General features: G+C 33.8%; 2 protein-coding genes across 2 annotated transcripts; both read right to left on the bottom strand.

The window, feature by feature from the left end:
• Positions 1-3,277: 3,277 nt before the first annotated feature.
• On the bottom strand, positions 3,278-6,973 carry LOC117783493 (membrane-bound alkaline phosphatase). The gene is made up of 4 exons (XM_034620908.1): positions 6,854-6,973; positions 5,893-6,014; positions 4,260-5,297; positions 3,278-3,608 (listed from the first exon to the last, which is right to left on the bottom strand). Exons 1-4 carry the CDS (start codon positions 6,921-6,923, stop codon positions 3,279-3,281), a joined length of 1,560 nt encoding a protein of 519 aa, XP_034476799.1. The 5' UTR covers positions 6,924-6,973; the 3' UTR covers position 3,278.
• Positions 6,974-8,005: 1,032 nt separating this feature from the next.
• On the bottom strand, positions 8,006-11,221 carry LOC117784187 (odorant receptor 45b). Its single transcript, XM_034621849.1, has 6 exons — positions 10,707-11,221; positions 9,336-9,523; positions 9,107-9,282; positions 8,815-8,913; positions 8,240-8,392; positions 8,006-8,155 (listed from the first exon to the last, which is right to left on the bottom strand). Exons 1-6 carry the CDS (start codon positions 11,219-11,221, stop codon positions 8,105-8,107), a joined length of 1,182 nt encoding a protein of 393 aa, XP_034477740.1. The 3' UTR covers positions 8,006-8,104.
• Between the last annotated feature and the right edge of the window lie 5,241 nt (positions 11,222-16,462).

Raw genomic sequence — 16,462 nt, forward strand, 5'->3', positions numbered from 1 at the left:
CATAATTGTTGTTGCTTTTCAATGTTGTTTTTTTTCTTCTTCTGCTTTTCTGTCGCCTTTCAAATGTTTATGCAGCGTTGCAAGAGCTGTCAGTTACACACACACACAAACATTCATACATACATATACATACATATTCCTTAAGTGGAATTCAACTAGACAGAGCTTAAAAACATTGCTGTGGAATCCACATTGTGGATTGTGTCCCACGAAACCACAAACAGAAACCACAACTGGATTTCTTTCTATTTCTATATCTTTCTCGCTCACGCTCTCTAGCTTAGCTTGCCATCCACATGTATTATGTGTGTGTGTGTTTCTATCAGCAGCAGGAAAAAAGTAAGTTTTGGGCGCAAAAACGTCAAGTGTGGCCACCGTAGGCTTAGCTGCCGAATAAACTTGGAATCTATTTGCTTCTGTTGCTGTATCTCTCGCTCTAACACTTTCGCGCTCTAGCTCACACACACACACGCACACATACTCGTGTCGCTGCTGACCCAGTTAACTAGCTTGGCCAAGTAACCAAGTGGCCAAGTGGGTTTTGGGCTTGGGTTCGTTTCTTAGCTTGACTTTCTCAACGCACAACTTTCTTGTCGCCCTTTTTCTCCCCTCCCCTCACCCTGCCACACTCGTTTACTAGAACTAGAGTCCACTTTTGGATTCCATTCCATTTTCTCCTTTCCCTGCCTTACAAATTTTAATGTCCCATGTCCAGTGCTCAGTTTACAAATTAAAATATAATCTTGTTAAATTGAAATGCTAACGGAAATTACACAAAAGCTCCAAAGACACGTAGAATTGAAAATAAATTACAAGTTTCCGATTTGCGATGATGGAACGTGTCCTACTCCAAAAAGGGTTGAACACATACACACATATGAACACACATACAACTACACATATGCTACTCCACACACCGCTGAACATTTGTATAGAAACAGTGAAGTCCTTTTATTTTAAATTAAATTTGTATTTGAGTCTAAAAAAGTCTTATATTTTTATAATAATATTTAAATTAAAAACAAATTAAAGTTATTGCAATATACATTTTGTTTAAGTTTTACAAACCAAGTATTTAATAAACTAAGAACTGTTGATTAAAAATAAAATAAGATGATCAAAAATGGCTATAAATTAAAAATAAAAACCAATTTAAAAAGTTAAATTTATAAAAGTCTTCACATCACAGATTCGTAATCATATTGAATCATATATCGCGTGTGTGTCACAATCAGTGCCATAACATTAAATATCAGAGATCGATTAAGGCTTTGAACTCCAAATATATGAATCTTTGTGCTCTGGAAAGAATAAGAATACATCGATAACTACTATATTTTAACGATTAATCAAATTAATTAAATCGATTTTCATAAAAAAATCCTCAGCTTAACTCTCATTTAATTCACCATTAAAATTGGAAAACTATCCAAAACTTCGAACTGCCATAACTTTGTCAAAAATTATCCGATTTCCTTGCGGTATATAAATTTTATCATTATTTGATCCCTATTTTTATTCTGCATTAAAATTGGAAAATTAAATTTTTCTTCCTTCACTGTCAATTTTTTCCATAGTTCGATCACTATCCATTTTGTTCATACTTCTCCTTTGACACTTTTTCATAAATTTCAAACTTTCATAACTTTGTCAAATCTTAACCGATTTCCTTGCGGAATATCAATTTAATTATTATTTGATCCCTATTTTTATTCTGCATTAGAATTGGAAAATTAAATTTTTCTTCCTTCACTGTCAATTTTTTCCATAGTTCTATCAATGTATGTGTGAATGTGTGAGTGTGTGTATGTTCATACATGTTGCCAAATTGCTGTCAGTGACTTTGTGACTTCGGCCCACTGTGCAAATTGTTTTTGTTGTTGTTGCCCGCCTTTAGGCATAGGCTAGAAGCTAACGCTGTCAATCCAATTGGCAATTAAATGCATTCGCAATGTCAGAGCGGCAACTCGGGTAAGTAGAGCACTCACACACACACGCACACCTGAATGCGGCTCTCCTAGAAGAGAGAAAATATGCTTATGCTTAAGCTGCGCTTCACTTTGGTTTTTTGTATAACGGTACTTCAGCGCAGCAAAGGATGATTGAAAACGTAGAATGACCATATTTTCTAATAAAAAATACTCGTAATATATACTCATTTCTAGCATAAAGGTAATTGAATTGTTATTGTTTAATAAAACATATTTTTATATATGCTTATATGAAAATTACTTGACTTGTATATTTTTTTCGAATGTCTTAATAAAGACTACAAATAATTGATTTTAGTTAATTAAAATAATAAAAAATAATGGGAAATATATTCAGCTTGAAACCAAACTAATTAAATGCTGAGAATTTTTTTAAATAAATAAAATAATAAGCAACACATTGAGTTTGAATTAAGAAAATTCAATTTTGCGAGTTTTTTAATTATGCTAAATATAATTTTACGTCAAAGTAAATTTGAAATTTTTAATATGAAAAAAATTTGTAGTTATGGTTTTTTACATTTAACAAAATTTTTAGTTAGATACAAAGTGATTTATATATAGTTTAAATAATTTTACATAAAAATTTTTTTTTTAACAACCTTTTTTTATACTATTGGTTTTAGATTGCTGGTTACTTCTTTTATGCTTTTATTTTTTGTCTGTTTTTAACACTCTGCTTTCGTCAAAATTGCAATCACTTGCATTGACTGATTGACTGATTGACTAACTGATTGATTTAGGTCGAGAACTGCAGTTGTTGATTTTTAATTGAATTAGAGCTGTGAGTATCAAACAGATTGCGATTTTCGAATTGAGGTACAGTCGTTATGAGGGAATTGACAGGAAATTGCGCTTCTGTCGTCGCCAAATCCAAATTGGCATTCAATTAAAAGCAATTCAATTGCCATTGACTAAAAGTGGATAAAACATAAAGTCAATTTTTTTATTTTAACCAGGGATCTATAATACATTTAGTGGCTTTACAAAAAAACCAATTCATATTAAAATAATCTGAATAAATGGCTAAATCAGATAAACTATTTTTTCAATACTTGCAATAAGAATTAAAAATATGTATGATAGTTTAAAATAAAAATTTTAAGATTAAAAGTGTTTGCTCTAAATTTTCTTAATAAAAAGTTTAATTTAATTATTGTTTCACAAGTCTTTTTTATTTAAACAAAAAATAAGAGTCAATTTTCATATAAAGATAAATGCCAACAAATAATTTTTATTTTATAGTTTATATTTTAAAAATTATTATTGTTATGAAATAGAATTCTTCTAGAGATTGGCATAAGGTCCAATTCCGGCGGCTCTGGCCATCATAGCGGGAATATTGGTCTGCTCGTAGTTCCCACTGAAATATTGGGCATAGGGACCCGAGGCAAAGACAGCGACATCGTCACCTCCATGAGTTTCGGCGTCGAGTGGAACCATCGAGGGATGCACATAGAGCGGATGCTCAGTGTCCTTCTGGGTGATGACCTTGCGACCCTCCGACTTGGTAAAGGTTCCATCATAGCCAGGTCCATTGGCATAGGATAGTATGCTATAGGGTTTATTGTCATCGCCTAGCGTATCGGAGAGTCCTGTAATATCCAAATTGCGATCCTACAAGGAAAACATATGATCAAGTTCTTATTTCATGAGAGTTTTGAATATTTTTATCGGTTCTTTTTTTTCAATCAAATTTTTCTAACATGATCCAATTTTTTTCCATTCAATAAAATATTTTTGCTTTCAACTTGTATATATTTTTTGCTGCCAATTTTTTTCTTTTCAAATTTTAATTTCTACGTTTTTGTTTTAGTTTCGGTTTTCTAATTAATTTCAATTTTAATTTCTAAGTTTTTTTTTTTAATTTTGGTTTTCTAATATAGTTTCCATATTTATTATCTTTTTGGAATTTTTATAGTATTATTTAACGAAATTTCTTTTCTCATTTTAGATGTTCTTAGTATTATTCAGACAAAATTCTTGCAGGCACAAAAATTAGGAAGAAATTCTAGTATTTTATTATTAAAGATAAAAGGAGCTTTGAATTTTTCGACTTTGATTGAGTTTTCTTAACTTGCCATAATATCTTCAATAAAATATTTAGGATTTTACCAATATTTCTCTTATTTTATTTTTCCAAATTTAAGTGTTAAATTTAAATTCCCTAATTGTAGTTTAACTACAAGTTAACTGAAAGTTTCTAGTATTTTGTGCCCAATTTTGTCATTATTGAAATATAAGTTAGATGTAAATAGTATTACTTACTGGGTAACCATTGATGCTGAAGACATGCGAATGATCCGAAGTGACCACAATGAGAGTGTCATCCTCGGAGGTCATTTCCCGAGCCCTTTTAATGGCCCTGGCAAACTCGGCGGTGTCCTCGAGGGAACGCCGTGCGTAGTTGGAATGATGGGCCATATCAATGCGAGCTCCTTCCACAAACAGGAAATAACCATTCTCATTCCGACGGAGCACACGAAGAGCTGCCTCGGTTAGTTCGGAGAGGGAGGGATCCGCCAGGGGGCTGTGGGCGGGGCTGCGTACACGATCGCCATCGTAGGGCAAATGTCCGGTGGCAAATAAGCCGAGCAGAAAGTCCGTGTTATCCAAATCCAATTGGTTGAGTCCCTTGCGACTCCAAACGTAGCTAGCGGAGGAATTCCTGGACTGCTTATCAGCCAACCAATCCTTGATTAAATTGCGTCCATCCTGACGATATCCGGCAAATCCAGCCTCATCGCGCACTGTGGAGTTGAGGAAATTCTGCCTGCCACCACCCAAAATGACCTTGAGATTTTTACCCACCGTCCACTCGACCAGCTGGCGAGCAATGTCAATGGTCTGACTGGAATTACAGCCACGTTCCGTGACCTCCATATCATTCTCCCAATTGCGATCCGCAATATGGGCGTACACTCCGGCGGGAGAGGCGTGTGTGACCCGTGCACTTGTCACCAGTCCGGCATCCTTGCCAGCTGCCTGTGCCCACTGTGCAATGCTCTGCACCTGATCCTCTTCCCGCAGAGCCGCCTCACAATCGTATCGTGGCACATTTGCATTCACTCCGATCGTTCCGTAATTTCCCTTTACTCCGCCCAAATAGGCGGTGGCCGTGCAAGCGGAATCCGCCACCTGTCGATTCACGCAGTACGTCTTGGACATGCCCGTAAAGGGGAACTGCTCAAAGTACACCTTCTCCGCACTGTCGCCGAGCAGATTACGTGTGGCAGTCACTGTATGGATGGACATGCCATCGCCCAGGAACATTATCACATTCTTCGCACGCTTCGTGTGCGCCGCCTGCAATCACAAATGATAATTATTTTTATTTATATATTTCAAAGTTTTCGCAAAGTGTGAACTTTGACCCCCTTGCAGGTCGAATTTCGCAAAGCGCCGATTTGTTGCACGATAAAATTGTCTTTGCTATGTTGTGTGAAAATTTCAGCTTTCTAGGTCTTATGGTTTGGACTGCGATTGGTGAGTCAGTCAGGACAAAGAATTTTATATATATAGATGTTAAAAATGTTGTTCTATGTTGTGTGAAAATTTCAGCCTCCTAGGTCTTATGGTTTTGGCCGTGCAATGATTAGTGAGTCAGTCAGGACAAAGAATTTTATACATATAGATATTAAAAATGAAAAAATATTATCAAATATCGATGAATGGAATAATATATGAAGAGTACGTGGGTATAGGAATTCCTGCTGTCGAGCAAAGCGAGCAGAAGGCGGAGCCCCCTTGTTCTTTTTTGCTTTACTCGTCTTTAATTATTTGTTGGTTAATATATAAAAATATAATAAATATCGGTTTTTTCAATTTTAAAAGTGACATTTATAGCTTTCGATCTAATGTTTCCCCTGATATCGCTATCGATATCAATACTCATGCCTACCTGCAATTGTTCCAGCTTCGCTGAGAGAATCTTCTGTGCATTCTCCCGCCAATAGGCGCTCTCCGCCTCCGACGCGTTCTTTAAGCCTTTCGAAGTGCGAACGGAACGCGCATGTTGATGATCTGTAATTGATTTATTTAATTATTTGATAGTGTAAAATTTACTATGGTTTTATCACGATTATTTAGTAGACAGCCGAGGGCGTAAATTTAATTTGTACTAATCGCCATTGGTCATGTGCGTATTGCCATATCAGCTTGACGGTTCTACTTTATGGCCAAGATAAGTTCTCATCTGGTAATAGCAAAAACAAGCCAGGTGACAACTTCCTGAACTATTTCAAATCTTTGGAATTAAAATAGTAAATATTTTATTAATAATTTTGGTTATTGTATATGAATTTTTCTTTCATTCTTCTATTACATTCAAAAATAAATAAATTTCCACAATCGTTTTCTATTTAACCAAATCAATAATTAAAAATAATAATTAAACATAATAATTATCTTAATCAACTTTGTAGTTTCTAGTTGAAGAGCACTCAAAAAATTCCACACAAAAGTGGAAACACTTGATTTCTTTAATTTTTTTGCGATAATAAATAAAAAATTTTGACACGTTTTTATAATCCACTTAAATATTATCGAAGATTTTATTTTGAATTTGACATTTATTCTGATAAGTCTGACATCAAAATAATTGGCAATTAGCTAACTAAGATAACTGGATAGTTAAAAATTTTCCATATGTTGACTGATTGAGTGATTAAGATAAATCCATATCGGAGTTGGAAAACACTCAATAAAGAATTGGATATGTGTAGTAAGAAGTATTTGTTAAATTTTTATTTTGCTTAAAGAATTTTAAAAACATTTCTGGCAGAAATACAAAGATAGTTTTGTATAAGATTTCACATATTTAATTGATCCTTTTGGTGGATTAATTAGTTAATTTTACCCACCTCTCTGTGCGCTAACCAAACCGATGAGTAAAATGGTGGCAAATAGTCGCAGTTTTAAATTGAATCCCATTTCGATTCTCAGTCTACAGACTTGTGGAGAGATCAACCTTCGAAAGTGCACTAAAATGTGTATTGGACATTGTGGACAGCTAATCGTATCGATGGGGAAAATGAAAATCTAATCAGCAATTCCTGCTAATCAAAATGTTAAAATCAAATCGGCAAATGAATTTATGGCCAGCAAATTGTGGTATTAAGTCTTAAGCACGTCGAAAGATGAATTCACGTGTCCGGAATGCGGACAAGGGGAATTAACTTTGATGTAAGGAATATAAGTAAATAAAATAAAGATGCAAGTAACAAAAACAACATAAACAAGCAGAATTAAGTAGTTACACTGATATGAAACAATGCGTTGTATAATTTAAAATTAATTTTAAATTTTAGAAATTCCATAAATAATTGAAATCAAATTCATAGTTTATTTAAATTTTTGCTAGAAATATTGAGATATAGATTGCATTTTATTTTTCTGTGTAGCCACAGTCAATATTGAGCTCGTTACGTATACGACCCAGAGTCCGGCAGAGTGAAAACTGGAAAACTGGCTGGCATTTTCTTATGCCAGCAGCCTGCAGGCGTTTTTAATCAACCAGGTCCAAACAGTCCTTTGTGTTGTTGTTGTCCTCGTTATTGTAGCCTTTTGACGTCGATGGCAATTGCTGCGAATCGAAATGAGTTAAGCCAAACATGCTAAAACTTCTGCCTTAAACTCTGAAAATTTAAATTACCTGGCCATAAAGCTATTTACCTTCCGTAAAATTCTCGTTAAAAACAAAAAATTCCTCATTGAACTGTGTCAACAAATTGTTTGAATATCTCTGCACAAATTCAGCAAAATATTTACCTCATTTGAGTTATTTATGACACAGTAAAGTATGGAAATTTCTCTACTGATGATAATCGTTTCAAGTGCGTTAAAAGTGTTGCATACTTTTGGGATAAGTGCAAAGTGACAGACACTTCAAAAAGTATGCGTATCTTAGCGCCAGCTGTCAGACTTAAGAGATATCAAGTTTAAATAATAAATGCAATCAATTTAATTTTAATCAAAATGTATATTTAAAAATTATTAAATTTGTATTTCATTTATGTTGATTTAAGTCGGCAACATAGTTGTCAACACGACTGTAGTTTTCTGGGTTGTTTTTCTTTGTTACAAAACTTCTTTCGCATATTGTTGATAAGAGACTAGAGTATGGTTTTAGCCAGCGCCACAATGGAGCCCGTAAACTTGATGACCTGTTGGGATAAAGGAATTTTGTCTCATATAAAGGAATGAGTTTCACATGAACTAAAAACTATTGTTTAACTTATGCCACACACCGCTGTAAATGCCGGCAATGAGGGCACAAAAAAGGGCACTGTCACAATAATGGGTCGCTGGGCTCGCATTATGAGCAGATAGACACGTTGTCGCACCTTACGATCCCACTGATACCAGCTGCTATTGTACGCCGATTCGCCCAGTTCCAAACTCTACAAAGAAGTTAAATTATACTCGTGTTTCTACACTGATAAATAAATGTTTGATTTCGTAGCTTTTTAAAATCGAAATTTCTAAGTTTTATTAGAACTCTTCAACTTTTGAATTGAAAATAGTTATTTTCATATCTTATCTTATTTTCTTATAAATATTCAAATTTTAAAATGTTGATTATTTTTATTTGATTTTGCAGCATTTCTTAACAAAAATTCATAGTTCTCCGAGTAATATTCCATTTTTAAAACGGAAATAATATTTTTGGAAATATTTTAATTTATACAATTTTTGTTAAAAAATCTGAATTTTTAAATAGTTTTTTTGTTTTCAAATAAACTTTTAAGGCCCATGTTCTTAATTTTAGAGAGTCTATTTTTTACAGTGTACTTTAGAGTTTTTCTCATTAAGTTAAACTTACCGCCATAGACACTTCGGTGCCTCCGTAACAGTAGAGAAAGAGGCAAGAACTCACGGTGCTGGCATAGACTACATAACGTATGATATTATAGCCAGAATACTAAGAAATCCGCAAATCACAGAGATAGGAAGAAAGTCACGTAAAAGTTATGAGGATCTTATATTTATAAGTACAAACTTCAAGCTCTAACTAATTTAAGAGAATTCTTATCGATAGCATAGTCATCAAACAGAAATGAAAATTGATCGCATACTTACTGCAGTAACAAACCTGAGGTGTTAAGCATACTCACCAGCAGTATATCGATAACACTGGTGGCGATCACCAAGCTGGCCGATAGAAACTGGGCAAATGTAGGCGCAGCCATAATCACTGAGAAACGCTGCACGATCCCAACGATATCGTTATGACGATCGATAATATTGTGCAACTGTTGACAGCACTTCTCGGAATCGCGTTGACTTGGATCTGTAGATAAGTTATCGATTGATCGATTATCGATAGACACAATATAAACTCACCCTGCACCGATTTAAGCACACATTCTATGTCCATTTGAAGGGCCTTGAGCAGGAACGTGACATAGAGCGTGAAACTGAAGAAGAAGCCGTCGGTGGCGACAAAGGCATAAACTGTGACTTGACCGCTCCAAGTGGAGTAAAGATAGGCGAGGGGATAAAGCGGTAGGCGATGAGCGATGGCTGGAAAACTATCGAAAGCACCAAATAAGTAAAATATTGATGCACAATCAAACTAGAGGCCAAAACACGATCAAAAAGACATTCCGCTTTAAAATCGATTCACTTTTGATAAAATTATGAGAGATCAAAGTTTTTGTAAAAATTTATGGAAAATTGGATGATGGATGGCTTAGGGTCAAAAAAATATCAAATTTTTTATATGAACAAAATTTAAATGCAGAGTAAATTTAAAAGCCAAATCATGATCAAAATGACATTCCACTTAAAAATCGGTTAATTTTTTGTGAAGTTATGAGAGATCAAAGTTTTTGAAAAAATGTCAAGGGGTAGGTATGGAAAATTGGATGATGGATGGCTTAGAATCGAAAAAATATGAAACTTTTTATATGAACAAAATTTAAATGCAGAGTAAATTTAAAAGCCAAATCATGATCAAAATGACATTCCACTTGAAAATCGGTTTATTTTTCGTGAAGTTATGAGAGATCAAAGTTTTTGAAAAAATATCAAGGGGTAGGTATGGAAAATTGGATGATGGATGGCTTAGGGTCAAAAAAATATCAAATTTTTTAGATGAAAAAAATTTAAATGCAGAATAAATTTAGAAGCCAAATCATGATCAAAATGACATTCCGCTTGAAAATCGGTTAGTTTTTCGTGAAGTTATGAGAGATCAAAGTTTTTGAAAAAATGTCAAGGGGTAGGTATGGAAAATTGGATGATGGATGGCTTAGAATCGAAAAAATATGAAATTTTTTAGATGAAAAAAATTTAAATGCAGAATAAATTTAGAAGCCAAATCATGATCAAAATGACATTCCGCTTGAAAATCGGTTAATTTTTCGTGAAGTTATAAGAGATCAAAGTTTTTGAAAAAATGTCAAGGGGTAGGTATGGAAAATTGGATGATAGATGGCTTAGAATCGAAAAAATATGAAATTTTTTTAATGAACAAAATTTAAATGCAGAATAAATTTAGAAGCCAAATCAAGATCAAAATGACAATCCGCTTGAAAATCGGTTAATTTTTTAAGAAATTATGAGAGATCAAAGTTTTTGAAAAAATGTCAAGGGCATGGAAGAGTATGGAAAATTGGATGATGGATGGCTTGACTTTTGATGAAGTTATAACTGTCTTAAGTTTTTGAAAAATCGAGGTTTCAGGTCAAGGGATGATAAATGTGGACTTACTGCATTCGGAAGGGCATGTCGTATTTGAATGCCTCGTGACGTCGCATCCACATTTCCCAGAGGGAGCGTAGGACAAAAGCGGCCGTGTTGACGGTGCCCAGAGTGAACATGAGCATGCCCAGCAATGTGGCCATTCTGTAGTAGCTTCTCTTTAACTTCTCCCGCTGCTCTCCACGCTGCTGTTCCGTTAGCTGTCGAATGCGAGACATGAGAAGCGAAACTTCAGAGCGATTTTTCCACATGCAGGCCATTTTGTAGAGCGTTGTCAAACTGCAGGCGAGTGGACAGAAGGCGTCCATGGCATCCACAGGACTGCTCGTAATATAAAACCATCCAAAACTGAACTCGGCCTGGCAACAATGTGCCAGATTCACAAAGTTAAAGATTAACCAGAGTGTGGACCAAATTGTTGGCTTCTTCTCAAATCTCAAACCGAGCAGACTAAACGAATATCTGGTTGAGAAGAAAAGATCCTTCGACAGTGGATAATTGCTGCTCAGAAAGCGTGGATACATTTTGACCAACTAATTGAAAAGGATTTTTTCCATTGTGTTTTTATACTCCATACTGCGAGCAATTAAACACTATTTAATTATAATTGAATAACATCCAATTATAATTACGTTAGAGTCCATTGTGGTTAATAATAGATACCTGTTTAACTAATTGGGCTCGTGTTGATGTCATGTTTGGCATAACAAATGGCTTAATTAACGGTTCAAAGGATTGAACACCCTTCGTTTAAGTCAATTGACCTTTAAGGTTAATTTTAATATTCTAAGCCTGCATGAGCTAAAAGATACCTTTCAAAGGGTTCAAAAATTGAGAACAAAATATAAAATCTCTTAATATTCGGTGTTTCTGAAATATTAAAAACTTAACTTTTGGCACATTTTTTTTTTATAAAATTTTAAACTACTGTTGTATTTAAAGGATTTTTATTCAGTTAAAAAAAAAACATTTTATTTATTTAAATAGGTTAAGTGCCATATTAAACTGTTTAACAAATATTTGGACATTTTCTGTATATTTCTGAGCTTATATAATTCTTTTCTTTCGCACGCACAATCGCTTTTTTCCCACAATGTTAATTGAAACGCAAGATGGCATAAATCTGCAGGTTCTTGAACCGACAGTCTCAAAAAATAATGGTATATATAAGAAAAGGAATACATAAATCTGAATGCTGTCGCTATAAAGCGTGAGTATTGACTCGTTGTCAAGCAATTTGAATTTTAAATGGATCTGTCACACGAGCAATTCAATAATACTCCGATTTATATAGGTCACTATGTTTTGTTGCCCTTTTTGCACAGAGTTGAGTTTTGCATACATACATTTTCAACTTTCCTTGTATGTAGATTGTCTTCATATCCATTTCCAATTTGCCAATTTGTCAATTGTCAATTATGCATGCAGTTAACAAACAAACCAAAGCAAGCTATTCAAATTGACAATTTAAGTTTCAGCAAACAAAGTTTTAGTTTAAATATTCAAAAACGAGTAGGTTTTATTTCGGACTTTTAAAAGGTTCTATGATTTTGCTTAATTTAATTTGTGTTTTTTCTGTTTTCAGAAAATTGGAGTTATATTATTAACCCAAAAACGTTAGTAATATTTTATTAAAAATTAAACATATATTTTTAGACTAGTGTACTTAACATTTTTATTTAATTTTATATTTATTTGATCTAAAGTCAAGTGTTCCAGATTTTTTTTTTCATTCTATTCAAAAGAAATTCTCAAGAAAAAAATTAATAAATAAGATTACAAACTTTTTATATTACTTTTTACAGAACTTCTTTCTAATTTACTCCAAAAAAATTCTTTAAAATATAGAGTACGAGTATAATCTTACACAAATTTTTTGAAGATTTTGTTTTTCTAAAATATACATACTAATTTTTTTAAAACCTTCTAGATACCTGCATAATATAAAATTAGTTCAAGCTTCGAAAAGATCTTAAAAATATATCAGTCAAAATAAAGAGCATAATTTAATTGATGTATGTAAAATACAGCTGAACAGTGGCTGTCATAAGTCTGTGTGCAGCAATATGCTGTCATGTAATCACATTTAATTAAGTTGCAAGCTCACAGCTTCACACTGTGCGTCATACATGGCGTATACGCAATCAAATGTCAGCACATATTGATTTGGCAGAGAGTGAGAGAGGGAAATTTCATTATTTGGCAGCCAGCTGTGACAATGCTGGCCAACGATCTAGCACCACACACAGTGTGTGCCGTAACTGGCATCCTTAATGGCCAATATGCATGAATATGCAACCATTGAACCACCGAGCCACCGAACCATCGAAGCATCGAACCACTGAGCCACATCGACTCCTTTGTCTGATATCATCGCATGGAAATATGTACTAAAAGTAGCTGTAGTAAAAGCAGTAGCTACCCTTGGAGAAACCACTCAACCCACTTGAGCCACCCAACCACCCAGTTGCCATACTGTTTGGCTTTTATGACAACAAACAAATAAACGAAACAAACTCACGCACACGACAGTGTTGAAATGGATTTAAGGGCATTATAATAAATTAATCAAAAAATAAAGTAGCTAAAAACAGCTAAAAAAAAATTAAAAATATGAAACAAATATAGACTGATAAAAGGAATGATTAAATGAGAGCAGTCATTAATGAAATAATTTATTAAAAATATTTAATAAATATAAATTTAAGTAATTAATAAATTTTTAAATATTAAAAATATATAGATTAAACATACATAACTCTGATAAAAAGAATATTTGGATTTAAGAAAACAGACTTTTATTTTTGACAAACTTCGAAGTGATTTTGGAATTGTTTGTGGATAATAATATAAATTAAAGTAATTAATAAATTTTTAAATATTAAAAATATATAGATTAAACATACATAACTCTGATAAAAAAAATATTCTGATTTAAAAAAACAGACTTTTATTTTTGACAAACTCCGAAGTGACTTGGGAATTGTTTGTGGACAATCTGCAATTAAAGCAACCATCAGATTTATAATTTCAGCATTTTTAAAATTAAAAAACAAATATAATAGAGAAATATAAGATTTAATTCAAATATAAAATAAAAATGTAAAATGAAAATTTAATTTTATTATAATGAAATTTTTATTCGTATCAAAATAAAATTGAAAATAGCACAGTCTAGCTATAAATTGTCTAAAATGACAACACTGTGCCACACGCAACCACCGAGAGCCAACCAAAAAGCAACCGAGTAGCACCCAAAAAACCCCCAAAATGTTTTTGAATGTTTTCACATGGTATTTTGGGAGGCGCCACACCCTGTTGTTAGCCCCCCCCCCTGCCACTTCCCCTCCACAAACGAAAATCCACCCCCGCTAAACTGGAAATAGACCCTGGAAATGTTGGTTGTATAACATTGCCTGCTCTGCTGCTGCTGCTGCTGCTGATGATGATGATGATGATGATGATGATGATCCTGCAACAGCAAGTGGCATGTGGCAAGTGGCAAGTGGAAAAGGTGTGCCGTTGCCAGTAAACGAGTCGCGGAAAAATCTGAAATCAGGCCATGGTGTCATGAGGAAAAACTCAGTCGGCAACAACCAGAAAATAAACCAGTTTTCCTTCTTTTTTTTTTTGTATGTTTTTTTTATTTTGCAGAGACATTTGTAAAATGTGCTCGTACTTGTGCCCTACATTGTCGCGGCCCCTGGCAGTGGGAGGCAGTCAGAGGGGCAAGATAAGGAGGGGGAAAAGTAGGGGGAAAGAAACGCGAATCGAGTTTTTTTTTCCCGACGCTGCACCAGTTGAGGTTGAGTCACGATTTTTTTTTTTCATTTTTTTTTTTTGTATGGAAACAGGTTGATTTTCCTGTTGTTCGCGACTCTCGACGCCGTTGGCCATTAGCCAAATGGGATTTCACACGCTTCCTTGGCTCGCATTGCAGGCAAAAGCGGCGTTGATGCCTGTTCCACATGCCACATGCCCCACTTGCCTCCAGTACTCTCTTACCCTCCACCCCCTTCAATAGCACTGCTCAATCAATTATTAAAACTCACTCAGTTAGTACAAAATCTCTCGTATTTTTACACATTATACAATTTTCTTTAAGAAGAAGATTACTAAAACACAAAAATACATTGTATAAAGAAGATAGGAAGCATGTAATTTAAAACTCATTGACTAGATTTCAACTTGCCCAGAAAATAAACATAAGAAATGCGATTTTAAGAAATAATAATATATCCTATTTATTTATTTTTATCTTAGTAGAATTTCTTATTCAATGCTTTTCTTTTTCCATCGCTTACTTTTATATACTTGTTCTTACTAGCATTTTACTAGCTTTTTGGTAAGAATTTTGACTTAGCTTCATACATAAAAAATATTTCGTTTGGGATAGAAAGTCATGCCCTCTTCCCATCATCAAAGATTTGTATTCAAAGAAATTCCCTCGTATTTATTAACCTTGTGCCCAAATTTGATCAACTTGCAGTTGCAATTTTGCAAAACGCCGTCTTATTTCATGATAAGTTTGCTCTGCTATGTTGTGCCAAAAATTCATCCTTCTACGTATTACGTTTTTTTTTTAAATTCATAAATCGGCTTTTATTTTATCATTTGTTTCTCAGTCTGGCATCTATTTATCTCTATCGTCAGTTGACAGCAACGTTTGACTCTAAGTATGCCTCACATTTGTCACTAGTGCACATGTTGATGGTGCAATTAGGAGATTCAGGGGTAGTGCAGGGGTGCTGTGGTGTAGTCTGGGCTTTAAACTAAAGCTGACGGGTCTCATGTTAATGTCCATTACGATAAGCGACAGCAATGGAAACGACAACGACATCTACGTGCCCCAATAACATGAAAAAGGGTTCTAGATCTGAAATATAAAGGGTACTTCCAGCCAAAGATAATTATTTTTAAATTAAAATTAAATTTTCTATCATTTTAATATTTTTTTTAAATATTCTATAATTTATTAATTAAAGGTAAGCTTTTCTAAAGATTAAACAAAATATGTTTTGTTATTATTCCTCTAAACAAAAAAGATATTGTTTTTTTTTAAATATATATCTTAAATTTCTTTATTGAAGTTAACAAGGTATTTTTAAAATTTTTATTGGAATTCACAAGGAATTGATATGTTTAATTATTTTTGAATCATTTTCTTTATATCTTTACAAAACTGAATGTTAATAATAATAATATATTAATATAATTCAATTAATTTGTTATTCTACTTAGAAAAACCGCGTCTGTCCTTGTTTTCAACTTAATTTTCAGCTGAAAAAGTCATAGTCGACTCACAGTTTTAATTTGCAAGGCGGCGTTAATTATAATTAAAACTATTGAGCTAACAAATATGGGCATAAATAAATAACAAACGGCACGGGTACATGACACATACACTTACAGATACATTTATTTAGTTTCAGATACATTCAGTCACACATTTTGTAGATACACATTGTTGTATTAGTTGTAAAGCTGTACATAGATCAAGTATGACACAATACAATTTGTGCACTGAGGCACTTTGTTCTTCCCCCTCATCAGCCCCTTCTTTTTACCCCTTATCCCTCTCTCTCTCTCTGTCTCTCTCTCCCTCTTCTTCTACCCGTCTATGACTCGTGTCGTCTCGCATCGACTGACGTGACGTGACATAAGCTAAATTGTTTTAAATTTTGTTGAATCGCTCTTCAAATGACTGCATACGAGTATATGAGAAGCATTGAGAGTTCCTAACTAAATATACCCTGCACATATTT

This window comes from Drosophila innubila, assembly GCF_004354385.1.
Source record: "Drosophila innubila isolate TH190305 chromosome 2R unlocalized genomic scaffold, UK_Dinn_1.0 1_C_2R, whole genome shotgun sequence".
Lineage (NCBI taxonomy): Eukaryota > Metazoa > Arthropoda > Insecta > Diptera > Drosophilidae > Drosophila > Drosophila innubila.